General features: G+C 43.2%; 1 protein-coding gene across 2 annotated transcripts in view; it reads left to right on the plus strand.

Annotated features, from left to right (window-relative positions):
- The window catches only part of Map2k6 (mitogen-activated protein kinase kinase 6), a 117,442-nt gene extending 96,793 nt beyond the window's left edge, over positions 1-20,649 (plus strand). For both annotated transcript variants that reach the window (XM_021176183.2, XM_029483592.1), the window contains exons 8-12: positions 275-402; positions 1,831-1,908; positions 3,291-3,430; positions 12,171-12,216; positions 18,277-20,649. In XM_021176183.2, the coding sequence (XP_021031842.2) occupies positions 275-402; positions 1,831-1,908; positions 3,291-3,430; positions 12,171-12,216; positions 18,277-18,354 (470 nt within the window). In that variant the 3' untranslated portion in view covers positions 18,355-20,649. The remainder of the gene's footprint in view (positions 1-274; positions 403-1,830; positions 1,909-3,290; positions 3,431-12,170; positions 12,217-18,276) is intronic.
- The last annotated feature ends 701 nt before the right edge of the window (positions 20,650-21,350 follow it).

A 21,350-nucleotide genomic window follows, 5' to 3' on the forward strand; every position in this document is an offset into this window, starting at 1 on the left:
TTTTTTTTTTTTTAATTCCTATTCCACATATGGGAACAATGACATAAGATAAGCAGGGGAGACAGGTTTTTCCCATTTTGAGATTCACAGTCCTGAAAGACGCAGACAAAGTGTGAAGAATTAAAGAGCCCAACTGGAGAGGAACACCCTGCGTGAGTCAGGGCCTTTGGTGACATTTGTGTGGGGTATCTTGGCAAAGACAGCCCTGCCAAGGCGAGTGGAGAGTCTAGAGCCCTCTGGTGGCGAAGAAGTAACCCTCCCTTCTCTCCTTCAGACGTCAAGCCTTCTAATGTGCTCATTAACACACTGGGCCAAGTGAAGATGTGTGACTTTGGAATCAGTGGCTACCTGGTCGACTCTGTTGCTAAAACGATCGATGCCGGTTGCAAACCATATATGGCTGTAAGTACCAGCACGTAGAGTGCTTGTGTGCATCTACCCATGCATGTCTGAGAAATGCACCTGCTTGCAAAACCAGGCAAGAAAGTAAGAAATGCATGCCTATAATGGAGAATTGGAATGAACCTCGGATTTGAGAAAAATTCTTCCTTGTGTCATTTTCTTAGAGGTTTTATATCAGAAATCATTATCACTTGCTCCCAATGTTGTCACCATCCTTTGAGGTTGCTATAACAAAATACTATAAACTGGACACCTTTCAGAACACAGGTTTTTGTTTTTGTTTTTGTTTTTGTTTTGAGTCTTTTTGCTCTGCTCAGTCCAAGATCAAGATATTGGAAGACTCAGGTTGTGGATGCTGGAGTCTGTGGTGAGGGCCTGCTTCTCTGCCTTATTTGAGGTTCCTGTTGCATTCTCAATTGGTGGAAGGAGCAGGGGATCTCTCTAAGGTTTCTTTTATGAGGATACTAACCTCATTCATGAGGAACCTACCCCAAATCTACAGCCATCTTATAGAAACAAGACTTCCTGTTATGGTCACAGGTGGCATACTTTTTTTTTTTTTTTTTAATTTTATTTTTATGAGTACACTGTAGCTGTCTTCAGACACACCAGAAGAGGGCATCGGATCCCATTACAGATGGTTGTGAGTCACCATGTGGTTGCTGGGAATTGGACTCAGGACCTCTGGAGCAACAGTCAGTGCTCTTAACCACTGAGCCATCTTGCCAGCCCCTGTGGGATATGGTTTTAACATGTACATTTTGGGATGACACAGAGACACAAACCATAGCATATATATTGCCTTTCGGAATTATCTCAAAGGGGCATGTTATTTGAAAAATGCATGTAAGTAGTAGGCACTTGCACTCAGTTTTACACACTGACTCACACCCGAATGTTAGCTTGATTGCTAAGGATGGAAGACTATGGATGGAAGACCCACACAAGGGAGCTCTGGTCATCACAGAACGCCCAACTGGAGGAATACATTTATCTTAGAAGGGACTTGTGTTTGGGATTGAAAACTTCTTACCCATGTTTGAGTAAAATCCCTGAGGTTTCTTAACATCAGACGGTAGCTATGAACTTCTGCAGTCTTTTGTGGGTTTTGAGCTGTTGATGTTTTTGCCAGGGATAATTTTAATAGAGAAGCTTTTGAATGTGTCCTGTTGTTGTTCTTAAGGCAATTAAAATTTGTTCTGGGGGATCTGAATTCATTGCTGCCTGTAAGAAAAAACCAATATAAAGAAGGGAAGCCCTGTGGAGACATTTCATAGCTTGTGATTAGCCAGTCTTTTGGCCCGGGGGGCAGGTTAACAGAGTCAAATAACTCATACGGCAAGTGGTGGTGTCTCCTCCTGAGTCTTTATTGAGCTACGTGGCATTGCAATCGTCTTTCCGTTTCTTAGCTGTCTGTCTCCTTTCCAGCCTGAACGAATAAATCCAGAGCTCAACCAGAAGGGGTACAGTGTGAAGTCTGACATTTGGAGTCTGGGCATCACCATGGTAACCTATGATCATCATTGTGGGCTACGAGAGGTTCTGAGCGCAAACCTGGATGGGGTGGGCTTTGGGGACCCAGAAGCCTTTGATATCACACTTGGGCACCCCTTTCTCTCTGAGATGGCAGGTTATTTTTCAGGGCTGATTGTTTGAAGTACTGTACAGTGGAAACTGTACAGTGGAAACTGTACAGTGAGATCTAGCAGTCCAAATTTTCCTCCCTTTCTGACTGTTACTAGCCATATGACCTTCAAAAACTCATGTATTCTCACTGGTGATCTTTCTGATAGAAAAGGGATTAATAGAATTTTTATAGTTTAAATTAAGTGATTAGGACCAAGACAAGAAGCTTAAGTTACAAAACCAGGACAATAAAAGAAATAAAACAAAACAAAACAAAACAAAAATACCAACCCAAACCCTCTCCCTGCTAATGTGTATGGACCCCGATTGGCCAAATGTACTAGGTTGTGTATTTTAATATTTTGAGATCAGACCTCATGTAGCCCAGGCTGGTGTCAAAATCTATGTAGCCCAGGATGACCTTGAACTTTTGATCCTCCTCTCTCCGCTCCCAAAGTCCTGGGATTGCAGGCGTGACCCATCATGCTTAGCTTGATATGGTCGACCCCTGGATTCATGGCTACTATGCAAGTACTCTGCACTGAACATTTTCATGGTGGACGTTTTAGATGTTTAAGTTAGATCTACCCTTGGAACACGATAATGCATAGTGTACTTTCTCAAGCACGGGCCTATGGCCACACAGCCAGTCCCTTATCTGTAACCTCTGTGACTGTACATTTTTAGTCTATCGCTGAGGTCTGGAATTACCCACAGTGGTCCTGGCTACTGCCCAGGACCAGCAGCTGATTATTTCCAGTGAGTTATTCCATGTCCCTGCCCAGAAAGCATGTGATTCTATAACAGCAGAGTGCCCTTTATTCAAGTCCAAAAAAAGATCACTCATTCGGTCCTGGGTAACTTTTTTTTTTTAATTTTCCATTTCACCAAGAGACCTGTAGGTGGCAGCAGAGGCACAGTGCTGCCAAAGTCTTTAAGCTTTCCTATTCTGGCCAGATATTTGAAAAACTGGTTGTTTCCTGTGTTGAACTTTAACGCTCTGGGCTGATAAGTTTTTAATGAAATAGGCCCTGGTGTTATCAAGGAACTCATTTATTTAGGTATGTTTAAATATCTGCCACTGGTAAGACAATATTGTAAAAAGCAGGCGGCACTAAAATTTTGTGAGAATGGGTTATTAGCTTGGTTTTCTTCCCTAATTATATTTGAGCTTCACCTCTGGTCTTCCTAAAAAGAAACACAGCTGCTTCCTAAATGAGCATTTCTTAAAATGTTGCCACCCCTCCCTTCCCTCCGTTTAGATCGAGCTGGCCATCCTTCGGTTTCCCTATGATTCTTGGGGAACGCCCTTCCAGCAGCTAAAACAGGTGGTCGAAGAGCCCTCTCCTCAGCTCCCAGCAGACAAGTTCTCCGCCGATTTTGTTGACTTTACCTCACAGTGGTAAGAGAACCCTGCACTCACAGATCTATGCCAAAGACGACAAGCCGCTCTCATGACTCTCCCCGGTGGGGTCTGATCCATCACATGCGCTCATTCCAGAAGCATCCACGGAGCTTGTCCTCTGTGCTGCAGAACATAGTCCTGGCCTCTCCTCTCAGTTACAAGTCTAATACGGAAACTCACTCAAGCCAATATTTACTTGAAAGTATTATGATTGGCAAGGCCGGGTAGAGTGATATACATAAGTATTTGGAGGATACAAAGTTAGATGGGATTATTTTTGTTTTGGAGGAAATCAATCCTGAGCAGAGGCCATGCGAGGCATTTCCCTAGCTAAGGTGAGTCAGGAAGGAGAGGTCTTCCCATTGGAAGGATTGCGTCACTAAAGCAAGAAAGACCTCTCTCTCAAGGACCTTGTGATGGTCAGTTAGTTTAACTTCCACCCTCATACAATCTGGAGTCTCTGTTGTTTAGAACAGGTTGGCCTGTGGACAGACAGTCTGTGGGGGATTGCTTTGATTATGTTAATTGACGTGCAAGGATCTAGCCTAAGAGGAAATGGTGCCATTGCCTGGGTTTGGCTCCCGGACTGTAGGAAGGAGAAATGGAGTTATGTACTCGAAGCACGCATGCGTTCGTTTCTCTCTGCTCTAGACCTGAATGAACAAGGTTTAAGTTCCCGCTGCCACGACTTCCTGCCGTGCTGGACTGTAGCCTAGAATTGTGAGCCGAGATTAACCATTTCTCTTTTAAGTCTTGTTCTATCAGGGTATTTTATTCTGGTAACAGCTATAAGGAGTTGGATTTTGACGACAGCGTAGAGACAAAGTTTAGCAAGGCCTACTGGAAAGCTAGGGGTGGGGGAAAGATGTCAAGAGTCACTGGGACTAAGAAGATTTTTGGACATTCGAGAATGTTTCCCGGATGCTTCCAAGTCCTGCAGAACTTTGCCTTCTGCGGAACCCATGTTATCTGTGGATGGACTTATCCCAGTAGGCATAATAGGTACTGCCGGGGGTTTGGAGGCTAATCCAAAGAGGGCTGGAGCACGGAGAGAGAAGGAATGACTAATATAGTCAGGGAGGATAAAAGAGGACACAATATCTTCCAGGTACTCACATGATTTCTGCCTGCACCGCGGCCACGATGCTTAGCGTCATCACGTGACAGTAGTGGCAGCCGCGGATGCAGCTGGGAGGAGGATATCAAGAGGGCAGCCCGAGTGGAACCCGGTTAGTTTAGACAGCTATCCTGTGAAAACAGATGGAAACTTCGAGCGAGTGGGTGGGTCAGAGCTAGCTCTGATCTCAGCTGTGTCTCGTGGAGGGAGTCATTCCTGCTTAGACTCGCTATGTGGATTGACTTAGACCTGGGAAGGGGCCCGAGGTACAGAGGATACTGAAGCAACACACCTTTGGTCTCCTTGCTCCTTTGGACGTGGTGTTCCAAATACAGCTTTTACTGGGGACCGTGATGACACAGGTTAATGCTCGGTTGCTTAAGGCTCTTGGACCGGTACTTGGTGCTCACCCATCTGCATCCGCATCCCCATCCTGGTGCTTTCCCTTAGTGTTTTACAAGGCTACTCTGGTGGCTTATTCTGAGTTTTAATTTTGGCTGAAAGACCAGAGAGAGCTGGAGTACTGGGCTCTAGGACAGTGTTGTTGGGCATCTTTCATAAAAATGCGCCCTCTCCTCTCTGGTCTCCTCAAGCTCCTCCTGTTTTCCTTGAGTGATTTGTGTGGGTGAAGGGGCTGCATCTGCCAGGTGGAAATTGGGTCACGATTTGGCTTTTTAGATTAAAAAAACTTGACCGTTGGTGTTTTGATTTTGTTTCACTTTTGTCCCCCTTTTATCCTCAAGTGTTTAAAGGTCAGGTAGGAAAACCCATGAGTCTCGGTGCATGGTTGTCTCCAAGAGTTCTCAGGAGAGGATCCTGTGTAAGGAAGTGTCTTCAAACTTCCCTTTCTATTGCTTGTCTCCTTCCGGACCCATTCGCCAAGGATTCTGGGTATTTCATGAAGCTCTGGGAGAAGGCGGCAGGAGTGAAGGATTCCAGAATGCAGTCTCCAGTGTGAACCCACCTAGTGTGTTCTCTGCTTTCCTTCCTCAGTCACTGGTCAGTTTCTGGCCAAGTTTTCCCAAGTGCTGACCCCTGAGCCCTACTGTCAGCATAAGAGTTTTTCCTACTGTTTGCAACCTTAGCAAACTCCCCATGCAATCCCTCTGCATGGGGCAAGAACCCGGGATTAGCTCTCAGTTCTGTGAACCTGCTTTCAATTGCCGAGCCTTTCTGAATGCTTCTCAGATGCGAGTGCCAACATCTTTCAGTTACTTTTCAAGGTTGGCAACTTGACTATCTGGAATTAACTAAAACCCAGGGGGTTGGTTACCATTCTAAGGTCTAATTTTTTTTTTCTTAGTTAAATCATTTAAAGTGGGAAATTCCACTTATATTCCAGATTGAGGTGAGAAGATATATCTTTAATCCAGATCTTTTGAGGTGGGATGATCCACCTGTAATCAGGGGACACCTTCAGGTGGCAGCCCATGTAAAGGACATGGAAGAAAGAAGCTGGCTCCCCTTGCCTGCTTGTTCCCGCTCTAACTGGCAAGGCCATCCTTCTCTGGCATTAGATCCTACTTCTTCAGGATTCAGAATCTCTCTCTCTCTCTCTCTCTCTCTCTCTCTCTCTCTCTCTCTCTCTCTCCCTCCTCTTCCCCCTCTCTCTCTCTCTCTCCTCTCTCTCTCCCCCCTCTCTCCCCCCCCTCTCCCCCCCCCTCTCTCTCTCACACACACACACACATACACACACTTCCTTTTTCCATCCACGTGGGCAATGGACCTCTCAGGTATCTATTGTACCTTTTAGTTATAACTAGTACCAGAATATGTTCATCTGTCAACTCTTCATGATGGGCTCAGGGTTCCTTCAGTGTATGCCTGGGGAGAGAGATGGTGGCAATGGCGGCCAGAGAGCTGGGTCCTAGTTTTAGGTCTAGTTTTAGGTTTTTATTTATTTATTTTTTTCTTCAGAACTTCCATATAGGTTTCCAAAGTAGCTGCTCCAGTTTCCATCTCCAGCAGCAGTGGCTAAAACCCCTTTTCTCTCACAGCCTCACCAGAGTTTGTTTTCTTTCTATTAAACATCTTATTGTTTGGAGTTTCCACACATGTATATACTGTGTATTTTCATCTGTCCACCACTACCCCACTCCTGCTTCTCCGTGTTCCCACGTTTTCTTCCTCTCAACTTCATGTTCTTTAAAAATGATTATTAACAATCCCCTAAGTCCAGTTAGTGCCATTGGTCTTCAAACAAGAGTGAACACCCTCCCTTTGCAGCCACTAACTACACAGATTCCCCCCCCCCCCCCACGAGCGGTGGGGTCTCCCAGGGACCCCTTCCACATCCACACTGGAATGTCTTGTTCCTCAGGTCTTCTTGCTGCTATAAGTGGGTGTGTGCAAAAGCCGTGCCACTTGCAGAACCCAGTACCTCACAACACTCTCCCTGACCTCTGGCTTGTGTGTTCTTTCTGTCCCTTTTAGAGGTGAGAGGCGCCAAGCTGAGATGAGATGGAATCTCAAAGTACTGCTACTTTGGCATTCTGGGATAGCTAAGCAGGCTGAGACCTTTCTGAGTGTTTATTGGCCATTCATGTTTCTTCTTTTGAGAGTTACCTATTTGGTCCCTTAGCCTGTTTATCGGTTGGAAGATTTATTTATCTGGGCATTTAAAATGTACCATTATGTAGTAGAGAAAGTGAATCCTTGTCCAGTGTATAGATAGCAAAGATTTTTCTCCTGTTGGCTGTCCTTTTCACTCTGATAATGATTTATTTTGTTGCATGGAAACTTTTAAATTTCATGTAATCCCACTCATCAATTCTTGGGATTATTTTCTGTGGTTTTGGAGTCTTTTGCCTATGTCCATATCTTGAAGTATTTCAGAGCAAAAACAAAGAAACAGTAATTTAAAAATACCTCCTTTATGTATTTATTTAAAAACAGCACAGCTGAATGGCTGCTCCATTTCCCCAGTATATGTTTTTATCATTGGGATTTTAAGGAACATCCAAGGTGGGCCGTACTGACCTGCATTAGTTACATGTTACATGTTACATAAAAGACCAAACTCAAGGAAACATGGAAGAAAGAGTTCATGGGTTCCGAGGAGTAAGTCTGTCATCGGGGAGGCAGAGCAAGCAGCAGGCAGCAGACTTGGTAGCTGGAGCAAAAAAAGCCAAGGGCTCATGTCTCGAATCTCAAGCAGGAAGCCGAGAGAGTGAGCAGGGAGTAGGGTGAGATCCTAAGTTCTTGAAGCCATCCCCTGTGACATACTTCCTCCAGCAAGGCCACACCTTCTAAACCATCCCAAACAGTGCCACCGAGTGCAGCCCAACTATTGAAACGTGTGAGACTATGGTGTGTGTGTGTGTGTGTGTACATCTCTCAAACCACCACATGACCAAAAGGCCTTGTTTTTGCATGTTTGTAATAGAAAATTCTTACAGTCTAGTCTTGTAGAAGGCTTAATATGATTTCCTTTTTAAAAATAAGATCTTAGCAGATAGCTCATAAACACACACATATCTATATGGAATACACAGTATATATATATATATATATATATATATATATATATATATAAAATGTATACATATTGTATAATGTGTATGTATTGTACATGTGTTTGAGTATATATAGGAGTTCATACACATATGCTGTGTATGGTGTTGTGGTATATAGATGGTGTGTGTGCCTGTGAGGGGAGCCAAGGCTGACCTCAGGCGTCGTTTCTTGGGTATGACCACCTCATGATTTGAGGCAGGGTCTTTTATTCAATTAGGCTGCCCGGTCATGAAGCCCAAGGATCTTCCTATCCCTACCTCCCCAGAGCTAAGATTAGAAGTGTGTGTTGCCGCTCTTGGCTTTTTATGTGGGTTTTGGGGGTCAGCCTTGGGTCTTCATGCTTATGGGGTGAGCACTTTATGTCCCGAGCCTGCTCTCTGGCCCAGTAGTTTTCTCTCTAACCTTTTCACATGTGTTGACACAGGAAAGCCACTAGAATACGTCGCCTGCTGCTAGAATAGTTAGACTTATGTTTGCATTTCCTCCAGGACTACTTTTGGAGTCTCAGGGCCCAGCCGGCTAGCCTGGTGCCGTACCCAAGTGTGTTGGTGGCCCGTCCAGATGTCAATACTGTCTGACTCAGAGTAGCTAAAAATCAAATAATCGATTAAGCACTGTCTGTTTGTTCAGAACAGGAAAGTAAAAGAGGCAGTAGGTATTTATTTATCTTTTGACAAATGTATGGCTTCGGAGGCACACTGTGTTTTTATTCTGTGGACTGCACCAAATAGCCCTTCTTGGAAATGATCGGGGGTGGGGGTGGGCCTGGGGGTGGGGGAGCTCAAATAGGCAGAGAGCTCCTGGTCAGCATGAACTGCAAGCTGGCAATTCTCAAGGCAGCGTGGATTGGGTTTGTCATGCCAGCCATGGTCAGGAGCCTGTGTTGTGGCATTTGGAAGAGGAATTAGAGAAGTTAGCTAATTGCACACTTGAAAATGACAAGCCACTTGAACATCCAAAAGCCAGACTCCCATCCAAGAGGAAAGTGGTGTACCTTTGAACTCCAAGGTTGTTATTTTATATTGAGTTTCAAACATTTTCTACTAAACATGGAAAATTTGCTTCCACCCCAACTTTATCTTGGGTATTTTACTATTCTTAGTGCTTCTTTTGAAGTGTTTTTGATTTAAAATATGGAGGGAATAGGCTATATCCATTATACTAATTTAACAAATAGTTTTCCTTTGCTTGCTTTCTTTCCTTTCTCCCTTCCTCCCTCCTCACCTTCTCCCTTTCCACCTCCCTCCCTTCTTATCTACCTCCCTCTTCTCTAACCTCTTGCCCCCTCTCTGTTATTCCTTTCTTTTTCAATAAGGTTTAACTATATATACTACGCTGTTCTAAAAGTCTCTCTGTAGCCCAGGCTGGCTTTGATTCTATAACCCTCCTGCTTCAGCCTCCTGAGTGCTGGAATTACAGGCATCGTTACCATGGCTGGCCGCTGTGAAAGACCTTTTTGTTAGAATTCTATAGTTGGGGGCAAACTTTCCTTCTGATTAGGGGCTATAAGTCAAGAGGTAGCTTATTGGGCAGTTGAGCAACAGCCTCTGAGGTCTGACAGATCTTAAATACTTTGTGCTTGATCAACTAAAGTGATTTTTCCTGCATTTTTTTTTTAAGATGGATCAAAGCAGAGAGGAAATTTTGCAAATTTTGCAAATGTTCTGGGGAGGAAAATGTCCTGTCTCGTGGTTGCTTTTACTTAAAACTTGAAAGCTTAGGCAGGGACCGAAGATGTAGCTTGGTCACAGAGTGCTTGCCTAATCTGTGCAAGGTCTGGGATTCTCTCTGCAATGCCACTATGAATCTTTAGAGCCTTTAGCCAGCCAGGAAGAAAGAATCCTTCTATTATACAGTCAACAGGGGCCAAACATCAGTGCTGCCATGGAGGTCATTGGTTGATACCGTGGTGCACTCATGGAGGTCAGAGGGTAACTTACGGGGGTCTGTTCTCTCCTACTCTATGGGCTCCAGGAATCAAACTCAGATTTCCAGGCTTGGCAGCAAGTGCCTGTTACCGGCTGAACCATCTTGTTGACCCCTCAGATATCCTATTTAATCCCTTGAATATTATGTGTAGTTTTAGTGTTGTATTTGTGTTATTTTATTGACTTAAGAAGTTAAATTGTTTAACCAAGGGAGGAGAATTCTGGGTTTAGATTTGTTTTGAATAATAGCTGGATATTTGAGGCTTCTGTATATGTAAAAAAAAAATCTAGGATTTATAAGTGAGGTAACAGTGTCCCCAGAGGATATTTTTTCTGCACTTATTTCTCAGATGAACTAATACTTGAATTTAGACAACCTTTTGTTTCTAGGAAGATGTAAGACAGAGATAGGAGGCATGAGGTAGTCGTGATGGGAATATAAACAAATGTCATGTAAGCCACGAGGAGATGGTTCTTACGACTGCATTCCAATTGGGAGAAGGGTAGAGCAAGTGGGTTTTAAAGAGGGCCAGCCAATTACCCACAGTCCAAGTATTCTTGCCCTCTTGGTTTCTGCACCAGTGGCATTTCCAACTGGACTGCCTTTGTTGTGGAAGACAGGCTTGCACACTGAAGGATGCTTAGCAACATCCTCTGCCGCTGTCAGATACTGCCAACTAATTGTGACAACCAAAGATGCCTCCAGACGTTGAGAAATGTCCTGTGGGATGGAGGTACAGAGTAGCTACCATTGGGAACCACCAATATGGACTCTCAGGGTGCAGGCATATGCAAGGCCACCAGTGGGTTAAGAGCTCATTCATTTCACCCAGGTACACATTCTCATATCAGCCCCACGCTGACAGTTGATGATTCGCCTTTCTAACGCACTCTCATTTTTATCCCCAGTTGAGATGAACTTTCTCTCATAGGTTGTCTGGTCCCTGAGGCCATTAGGTCCTAGGTCTGCCCTCAGTTCCAGGTTGACACTTCTGTCCTCACCTCTGCCTGTAGCCTGTCACAGGTTCCCTGGCTTCTACCCACAGCATACCCTGGAATAAACTGGTAGGCTGCTTTTCAGTTTGTTTTGGTTCAAAAGCTTCCCCTCCTTTTAATTTTTAAAGAGAATTTCATTTTGCCTATAAGCCTATAGTTCAACATCTCCCAGTGACGTCACTCTCCCATGGTTTTGTACTTTGCACCCCTCATGGGGGTTCACTTCTGTGGGTGTAGCAGAGCTCATGTCAGATGCTCAGGATCTCACTTGCTCAAAAGGACCCATCAGCACAAATCTCAGGGACTCAATATGCTGTCACACTGTGGTTCTCGGAGTTCATAGACAACTCTCTCCCCATTCATGGCTGGAACTCTAACATCAAATAAACCGTTTCTTTTCTTGTTTCCATTTTAGACCCAGGGGTGGAAAGAGGATAGGGGTGGGTTGAGGACAGGGGTGATGGGTTGGTCTCTTTCACGTTGTAGTTTTATGAGGACTGCCTCTGGTATCAAATGCTATAAAATGTTGGAATATTCAGAGAACAGAATGACCACTAGACAGCAGTGTGTGACCACAAAAATATTTCTAAGAATCATTGCTAATTTGCTTTCCTTTCTTATCCACCAAGACAGTGAACAAGAAGCACCTCCTTAGTAAAATATAGGTTTGTGGCTTCTGTCTCAGGCAGGTTCGGGGAGGAACATAGGGAAGCAAGTTTTATATGAGAGGGAACCACAAACAGGGAGGAGCTTGCAGTTGGAGGCAGTGAGACTCACTTAGTGTCCTGTAAGAAACGTGGGCCGACTTCTTTTCCAGGGAGGTGGGATAAAAAGCTACCTTGAAAGAAAGTTCAGATAGGTTTTGAGATGCGGTCATTATAGGTAGGAAAATTAGACTGAATGGCAACCATGATGTATTAAAGGAAAATAAACACACATACACATAAACACACACACTACACACATACATACTTATTCATGTTAAAGCAAGCCCAACATGGTTTAAAACATAGTTTCTAAGAGTTCACATTTACAATAGAAGTTAGTATAGGAGACCTGGTTTTTGTGCATTAAAAAAAAAAAATTAGTTAGAGTTTTACACTGGTTCTAAAATCCTAACAGTGAAATACAAATGTCTTCTGGATTTTTAATGTGCTTTTTTTTTTTCTTTTTTTTTAAGCTTGAAGAAAAATTCCAAAGAACGGCCCACATATCCAGAGCTTATGGTGAGTGTGAACACTTTGGTTGTGTGTTAGCAGATAACAGCTAGTGATGTAGCCATGGCCAAGATGATGCGTAAATAAATATTTAGGGAGGAGTTGTTTTGTTGAGATATGGTTGATTCCCAGGAACTGGACACAAGACAGAGTTAAGGGCCCCTTTTCACTGGTATTTATCCCTTAGAAAATATTTTGTTACTTATTTTATGTGCATGGAGATCAGAGGATGCCTGGTTGGAGTCAGTTCTCCCCTTCTGCCAAGTGGGTCCTGGGGATTGAACTTAGGTCCTCAGGTTTGGCGGGAAGAACTTTTATTCGCTGCTCTATCTTGCTGGTCCTGTTCATGCTTTTTGTTTGTTTGTTTTTGATGCAAGCTCAGAATAGGTCATTGTTCCCAGTGATGGTTGCCATGCTGCTAAACCTGGAAAACATTTATATCCAGGAAGTTGACGTTTTCAAATCTGGAAGATTCCCATTATAAGTGTGCTAGAAATATGAGCTCAGAGACCTCAATGGGATAAGCTTATAAGTCATGTGGTCCATCCATTTTTCGTAACAAATCTTGGATGGATTAAGTGATTGCCTTCCTCTCTATTTCTTGGTCTTCATTTTGGTGGAAAGAAGCATAGTAAGTCCTTTGATGGGAGTAAAGCACCTGGTCCTGAATTTATTGTTTTTCCTATCAGTAACATGATGAGACCAAAACCTCAACACCGTTGCTCTATAATAGTGCCTCTACCTAAACAGATGTAGAAAGTGGTACAAAGACATTTTGGAGAGAAATTAATTTAGACTATATGTGAATGTGTTTACTGCCTACCCCTCAGATTTATCTTAATGATCAAGGTTATAATTTTAACAGTGGGAAGGAGATGTTCTAGTTTCGTTTCTGTTGCTGTGAAAAACTATCCTGACAGGGAAATTTAGGTGAGAAAGGGGTTATTTTAGTTCATGGTTTTAGGTTATTCTATCACCGCCAGGAAGTCAGAGCAGAAAGAAATAAATACATATTAGCTTGCTTGCTTGCTTGCATTTAGCTCTACTTCACCACTCCTAAAACAGGTTAGGACCCTCTGCCTAGGGAATGGTGCTACCCACAGTGGGCTGGATCTTCTCACACCAATAAACTCAGTTCAGACAGTCTCCCATGGACCCATGGACGTGCCCACAGGCCAACCCAGTGTAGATAATCCCTCAGTAAGACTCTTCCCAGATGGTTTTGGATTGTGCCAAGTTGACAGTTAAGGTCAACCTCCACAGGAGAATTATGATGTTCAATCCCAAGAGAGAGAAGAGCACAGTTTGAGATCCTTGTTAGTGGGCCTGCTAGCAGCAGTCACAGAGTGCTGTCTTCTGTCCTACCAACAGCCTCACTGTCTGGACCAACGGAGTGCATCACAGAAGTGCAGGCTCCTGGTATCTCTTATTGAGCGGTGTTCTGGGGTAGCTGAGATACAGAACGAAAACTGTTTGGAAATATTCATAAAAGTTATAGAGAAGAGGCTGGAAAGAGAGCTTAGTGGTTAACAGCATTTACTGTTGAGGACCTGGACCTAAATTCAGTTCCTAACACCCATGTTGGGCCCTGTAGCTCTAGCTCCAGAGATTTTGATGTCTGTTTCAGACTTCTGTGGGTACATAAACATTCCACCTCCCCATACACATAATTAAAAATAAAATATTAAAAAAGAGTTATTAGAGCTGGGCAGTGGTGGCATATGCCTTTAATCCCAGCACTTGGGAGGCAGAGGCAGGGGGATTTCTGAGTTTGAGGCTATCCTGGTCTACAGAGTGAGTTCCAGGACAGCCAGGGCTACCTAGAGAAACTCTGTCTCAAAGAAACAAACAAACAAACAAAAAACAATAACAACAACAACAACAATAAAAGAGTTATCAATAGATGACATTTGTGGACATCTCTGCCATGTGTTGTTTGAGTTCTGTAGATAGGCTTTGATTTCTTTAACTCCGAGGCATTCTATGATTAGAAAAACTGAAGTCAGGCCATCTCCTTGAGCTTCCATTGTCTCCCTTTAAAAGAGCAGTGTCTAGTATTCACCACTCAGCAGCTATATGAAAACAGATGTGTGGCGGGGGCTGGAGGGATGGTTCAGTGGTTAAGAGCACTGACTGCTCTTCTAGAGGTCCTGAGTTCAATTCCCAGCAACCACATGGTGGCTTACAACCATCTGTAATGGAATCCCATGCCCTCTTCTGGTGTGTCTGAAGACAGCAACAGTGTACTCATAGATATAAAATAAATAAATAAATCATAAAAAAGAGAAAACCCAAATAGATGTGTGGTCTTTGAGGATATATCTACTTGCTTGAGTTGAAGATCTCTCCTTGAATTATTATTTTTTAGAAGTGACAACTGGAGGCTTTTCCAGGCCTGACTCCCCTTTTGTGGTATGCATGGACACTTAACAGATAAGTTCACATGAGGTGTGATAGACAGGGAGTGATTCCTGTAGGATCCTATTGAACTTGGAATCCTGAAGTCTCTGTTTTATAACTAATTTCTAATACAAGAACATTTTCTCTGTAGTCCAGCTATTTACAGTGCCGAATATCCTCTTTTCTTTTTTCTTCTTCTTCAATCTAAGTGGCCTCTTATCAAAACATTCACCAGAAAACATTTGAGGAAAAAAAATGTTTCCTATACATTGGCATCGTTGTTGACGTCTGCCTTCCTGACACAATCTAACAAACACTGAGTTGGGGTGACTGGCACGTCTATTAATGTAAGATTGTGTGGGCAGCCCTCCCCCTCTATGGCATTAGTCTTTGTGGTAGTGGAAATGGACGTGCCTTTTAAGACCGTAACTATTCCCTGCTTTCCTGTGGAATTGAGGTTTTGAAATGGAAATTCTGAGTCTGAACTCCCTGACTTCAGCACTGGGCAACACGTGCTGGAAGGGCTATTGTTTCAGTTTTAGGAATTTGTAAAGAGGTAGGAAGAGGGAAAAAAAGATTATTTTTCCAAAGAAAGGAATATTATTATCAAGGCTCCAACCCAGATATATAGGTCTTACAGAATCCCCAATAATTTTCACCCTAATTCAGATGGAGGGCTATACCTGCCTTAAGCCCTATCTTATTGGCTCATCTTAAATGTCTGTTTTATAGCATTTTTTTTTCCACAGCAGATATTAACTAACACTTTTTTGGGGGGGGAGGGTGGTAAAGAACTAGATAGAATTTTAGGTTAATGAGCCATGTAGTTGCTGTTAAAAAGAAATGAACTAAGCTGAAAGTAGTCATGTTCAACAAAGGAAAGAAAAAAAGAGCACATGGCTGTGTTCCAATAAAACTTTATTTTAAAATAAGACACTGTATTAGTAACTTTTCTATTTTAGTGATAACACACTATTACTTAGTTGACTACTAAGTCAACCTAGAGAAAGAAGGGTTTGTTTGGGATTATAGTTGTAGAAGGTTAGAACCTTTGATGGTGGAGCCAAGGCCAGGTGGCAGGAGTGGGAAGTTGAAGACACATCTTGAAGTATACACAGGAAGCAGCGAGAGCCAACAGAGACTGGCATGAGTCTTTGAAACTTCAAAGCCCGCCCCTAGTGACGTACTTCCTCTAGCAAGGCCACACCTCCCAAACCTCCCCAAATAGCGCCACCAACTGAGGACCAAGTATTCAACATCTGATCCTATGGGGGACATTTCTCATTCAAACCACCACAGACGAGGAGTTAGGTTTGGTCTGTGGATTATAGTTTGAAGACCCCTACCTTAGATATTTACCACCAGAAATAGTAGCCAGGCTGTTTGGATGATTTCTCAGTGGTGTGATTGTCTTCTCCAAATATCTGAGAAAGTTCTAGATTGGAATGGCGGTATGAAACAAGGAGAGCTGAACCCATAGCCCTAGAAGTTGAGGTGTATACCTGGGATATTTTGGAGGCCTGTTAGTGACTGTGGCTTGCCCCTCTGCTTCCTGGCAGCTTGTCCATGAATCTCCATGCTTCTTCCCAATACTATAGAACTCCTAAATGGTACAGGGTCCTCCCTCTTAGGATTTGGCCCTTGTTAGGAGGAGTGTTAAGCTGGAGCAGGAGCCTAGAGATTGTTTGTGGGACTCCATTTGCCCACCTCCAAGTTGCTGTCCTTCCTATTCTTAGTCATTTATAGAATCAAGTTCTCAGTGCTCTTCAACTTCAAAGTCCCACACAAGGCTCGTCACGCCTTCCCTGTTGATTGGCTTGCCTGCTTGCTCTCTCATCTCTTGTCCTCCGGCCCTCTCAGAACCTTCCTTAATCTAGGATAAACTAAAAGGCATCTAAAGAACTTGTTGTAAATTAAGAGTTTCAGATCGTATTATTTAATCCATTCATGGACTGGAGCTCCGTGTACTGAGCTAGCGAGAGCAGGATAAATCTCGAGATGGAGCTGATAGGCACTGGACTCAGCCATCCAGGCAATCCGAGGCTTGGCATGTCCTGTTTTGATAGTCAAGAGCTTTTAAAGCATGTTAAAAGATCCCCAAATGTCAAGGGGATGTGGGAAAGCTAATAAGTACGGTGGTTAAAAAAAAAAAAAGTAAAAAACAAGGCCTTGGTAAGGATGCCACATAAGTGGTCATTTAATTGAAAAGGGTGTCACGTGTTTGGCAGATGAGGGACTTTAGAGTGAAGGGCCCTGAATCTAGAACATCACATTGGGCATAAGGCTCTGAGACAGCACTCAGCCCAGCCCCACTAAGGGGCAGAAACAGAAGAACTTTCCTGTTCTGAGTCACAGTGCTCAACAGTGACCACCCACTTTCTTTGGGGTTTCATTCCTTTGTTCCCTCCCTCTGTTGCATTGTTTCCTAAGACTTGCATGGGTGGGCTCTCAGTTCTCCACAGAGCTGACTCATCCGGCCCTCTGCTGTCAGGTTTCAAACAAATATAATTAGAAAACCTACTGGTAGGCAGAGTGAAGGTTGCGGAACAGAACCGCTCATCAGGGAAGCTGAGTGAGTCATGACTACATGAGAAAGGAGTCATGTTGAGCCATTCACAGTGGCCACTGCTGGCTCTTCAGAGGCCTGAGCGGTGTAGTGAGGTGGAGAGGTGTGTGATGTGGGTGCCTCAAGGAGTTGTCCTTCAGAGTTTCTTTGCTTGGCTTTTGGTCTCACGAGAAGAAAGAGCTGAGGAACATGAGGGTAATGGATTTCTCCCTAGCTGGAGATTGAAGGCTCTATAGCCCAACACTTATGACCCAGCTGAGCCATATAGGAGGATTGCTCTGTCACCCAGAAGAAATGACTTGGCCATTTGACTTGCTTGGAATAGGGGGTCTCTCGAGTCACGCCATACCTTTTCTCTACACAGTGTAAGATGTGGCATTGTATTTTTCTTTAAGTTGACTTAGGCCAACCTGGACACAAAGAAAAATTTCTTTTCCTTTTTCTTTTTTCAATCTTTAATCTCTGAGCTGAGTTTTTTTTTTTTTTTTTCTGAATTGACGAGTCGTCTGGTAGTCTGCATTATCTCTGTGAATGGCTCAAACTCTTCAGGATTGATGTAGTGTAAGTCTTAGCTATGGGTGTGGCCTTGGAAAATGGCCTTAGCTGTTTTAATTCAACCCAGGTTTTCCAATGTCAAAGGCACAGCACCTTCCTTGACCATTTACTGTTCAGCGACATTGGTATCTTCTTCTGCTGCCCTGTTCCTTGTCCCCTGAAGTGGAGGAACCTAAGTCTGTAAAGTTTTAATCAATCTATTATTGCAGCTGTCTAAAATGATTTTGTAGAGAGATGGTCCTAGCCAATCTTTGTATTTCTGTATGGATGGAATTATGTAGCATACTTGCATATGTTACTTAAAGTGTAGATTTTTTTTTTTTTTTTTGTATTGGAAACCTAGACATATCAAAATGGGAAATGGCAAAGAGATAGCCTTGAGGTAAACACATGAAGAAATGTGTGCTTGGTTTCACAAGGAATATGAGAAATGCAATTTGCCTCAAGAGAGATATTAGCCCGTTTACTAAACAGATATATTGATTTGCTAATTTTATACGTTATCAATGCCAAGTATTAATACCATGTATTTTTCTTCTCTTTCCCAGCAACATCCATTTTTCACCGTACATGAATCCAAAGCAGCAGACGTGGCATCTTTTGTAAAACTGATACTTGGGGACTAAAAAGCCATGGACTTAACTGGTCGACCCTACTGTGGATTGGTGGGTTTACAGGGTGAAGCAAGTTCACTACAGAGCCAACAGAAAGTCATCTTGAGGTCATTGAACCCTGCCTTTCTGAGGGGTTTCCTCTCCCCGTTTTTCTTTTTCCTCTCCAAAGGGGGCCTTGGAATCTCTAGCGTAGGCTGAACTCTCTAGATGGATGAAATACGACAAAGGCTTAGGACTTGAAATGGTGATTAAATATTTAATGGCAAGTCATACGGGTCCTCGAGCTTCTCAGATCTCTCGTGTTCTTTACGAAATGAATGCAATTGGCCCTGGTAACAAGGTGCTACAGTAGTGAAGAGATTGTAAAGTAGATTTGTAGCGTATCCCACTTATTATTTTAATATTTATGTTTCAGTGCTTGGTTGGAAATATTCCATTTTATGCAAGAAGGGAGATACAGAGACAGGGCTGACTTGGCAGTATTTATAGGGCTTTTATTTTTTTGAGTTCAATCATGTCTGTGGTCCAGAGGAAGTTATTTAATATGCATTTTTAAGGATATTATAAAAATCTCCAGCAAAGGGGCTCTTCCTGTACAGTGTGGCTTGCAGCTCTCATGGCTGCTGCTTCCGACCATCAACTCAACCGTGGCTGATCATCGCATCTTTTGAATGAACTGTCAAAGTTAATGTTCCCCCGCCTCCCTCCCCCAACTTTGGAAACCATGAAAGTCACTTGTATCACGGCTCAAAGAGTAAAGAATACAATGGTTCTCTTCAAATTTGTGGCATAGTATCAGTGGAAAAATGAAAATAACAGAAAGTGATGTGCTTTTTATAGTTTGCCTATCTCTTTCTCTCTGTATGTATTTGTGTGTGTGTGTGTGTGTTTGTGTCTGTTTTTGTGTGTGTGAGTACATTTATAAACCAAGTCCTACCTACCACGTGGCTTCTAGGAACACCTATATTAGTTAAAAGGACACCTGATAAGTCATGAGAGAAGATATGGAAGCTCACAGAGAGAAATGAGGCTTTCTGCTCTTGTGCCTCCTCAATGGATACTCCCCAAGGCCTGCTTCTATAACGCATGAACAATCCTGCCTTGCTGGTTGGTTCTCACATCCAATGAAGAAGTCTTATTATTAGAAGGGCTATGATAAGAGAAGATAAACGCCAGTAGTCTTTAATGAAATGAAAACTTAATGAAGAACAGTGCCTTGGGACAGACTGCCAAGTTGTCACAGGCTCAGGCCATGTCTTAGTATAATACCATGGAGTAGCTCGCTCCACTCTCAAGCTCTTGCAGGTGGACTGAATTCTTGTGATTAAAGACGTCATGAGTTCTCTAGTTTAAGCATCCTCTAGGATTGAGAAGTATTCTGAATGACAGGGAAAAGGTAAATATTTGCTAGATAATGAGGAATGTTGGCTTTGTTACAGTGTTACTATAAGGCAATTACTATTGGAATTCCTAGACAGCGTGTTGATAAAAAGGGAAGAAAAAAATATTCATACTTATTTTTTATTTCCCTTTCCTGACCTCTTGGAATTCTCCCTTCCATCCCCTCTGGATTTGGAAGCGTTAACAGTACAGTTTCCATTGTATTATTTGCATCTTCAGGACTCTCTTCCACAGGTCACCTGTTCAGAGTGTGTCTGACACTTCAGCATCTCTTTTAGAGTCTCTTGTAAGGGATACCTATTGGCAGGGCCGAGGAGATGGCTGTCAGTGAAACACTTGCGTCTCAGGCATGAGGACTTGCATTCAGCTTCCTGGAACCCACAAAAACCTGGCCTTGTGGCACAGGCCTGCAATCCCAGCAATGGCAAGATAGGAAGGGGAGACAGACAGATCTCTGGAAGCCTATGGATGGGTTAGCCTGGCCTACATACTGAAATTCAGTGGGAGACCCTGTCTCCAGGAAAAGGTAGAATGTACCTGAGGACAGATGACCTTTCCACGTGTGTTGTGTGTGACCACACTCTTTCCATCCCTCCAGACACCCCTCTGCCCACTACCTGTTTGATTAAGCACAGATTCATCTGCTCTAAAGACTCATTTGTTTTATTTCTTTCTTGCCAGAAAAGTGGTATTCTTCTCTTGATTGTGTCCATTCAGTTTCCCACCCACCTTTCTAAGTTGGAAAGTTCCTTTCTTTGACATAAGAGAGAAGTCATATCTGTCTTCCGGCTCCATTTGATCATCTTAAGAGAACAGAAAGCAATGGGGGAGAAGCCTGGGGAACCAATCCTCTTACAACTTCCGGTGAAATTCCTGAAGTAAATTGTCTTTCTGGTCTGTATCTGATTATGCTTAATTGTTTGCCTTCTTTGAATCACTTCTAACAAAGAACAGGTTTTGCACTCGTGTGCCTGTGCTGTTTCGTCTGTGAGCCCAGGGCAGGAACCTGTAAGACATCAAAGTGGGAAGAGCTGCTAGTTCAAGGCTGGTGCACTTTGGAGCCATTTAGATGCCGGTGTGGGTGTCAGAGTCCTGTCCCCAGAGACTTGGAATTAATTGGTTCAGGTTGAGCTGGGGGAATTAAGAAAGAAGGAAGGAAGGAAGGAAGGAAGGAAGGAAAGAAAGAAAGAAAGAAAGAAAGAAAGAAAGAAAGAAAGAAAGAAAGAGAAAAAAAGGAAGAGAGGGAAGGCCTTCATGTACTCCTGATGCACACCAGGGTTGGGGACATTTTATCAAAAGTCCAAATGAAATGTTCCCCTGAAATGGAAAAGAACACAAATCGATGTAGTCAAAATGGGTCATTGTTTTAAGGTTTTGTCTATCTTCTAAACCTAACAGGAATTTGCATATGCCAAAGTTTCCTTATTTATGATGCCCTTGATGGGTTGTCTCAGTACCTCCCCCTGCCCCCGTGTGTATGATGCCGAAATCCTTCAGCATATCAAACAATTAGGCCCAAGCTGCTTTGCAGCAGTCCTTTGAAGACTATCACTCAGGTGTCAGTATTTCTCCTGACGACTCATAATCTATTAGCAAGCCTGTGAGTT

The sequence above is a fragment of the Mus caroli genome, chromosome 11 (genome assembly GCF_900094665.2).
Source record: "Mus caroli chromosome 11, CAROLI_EIJ_v1.1, whole genome shotgun sequence".
Classification (NCBI taxonomy): Eukaryota; Metazoa; Chordata; class Mammalia; order Rodentia; family Muridae; genus Mus; species Mus caroli.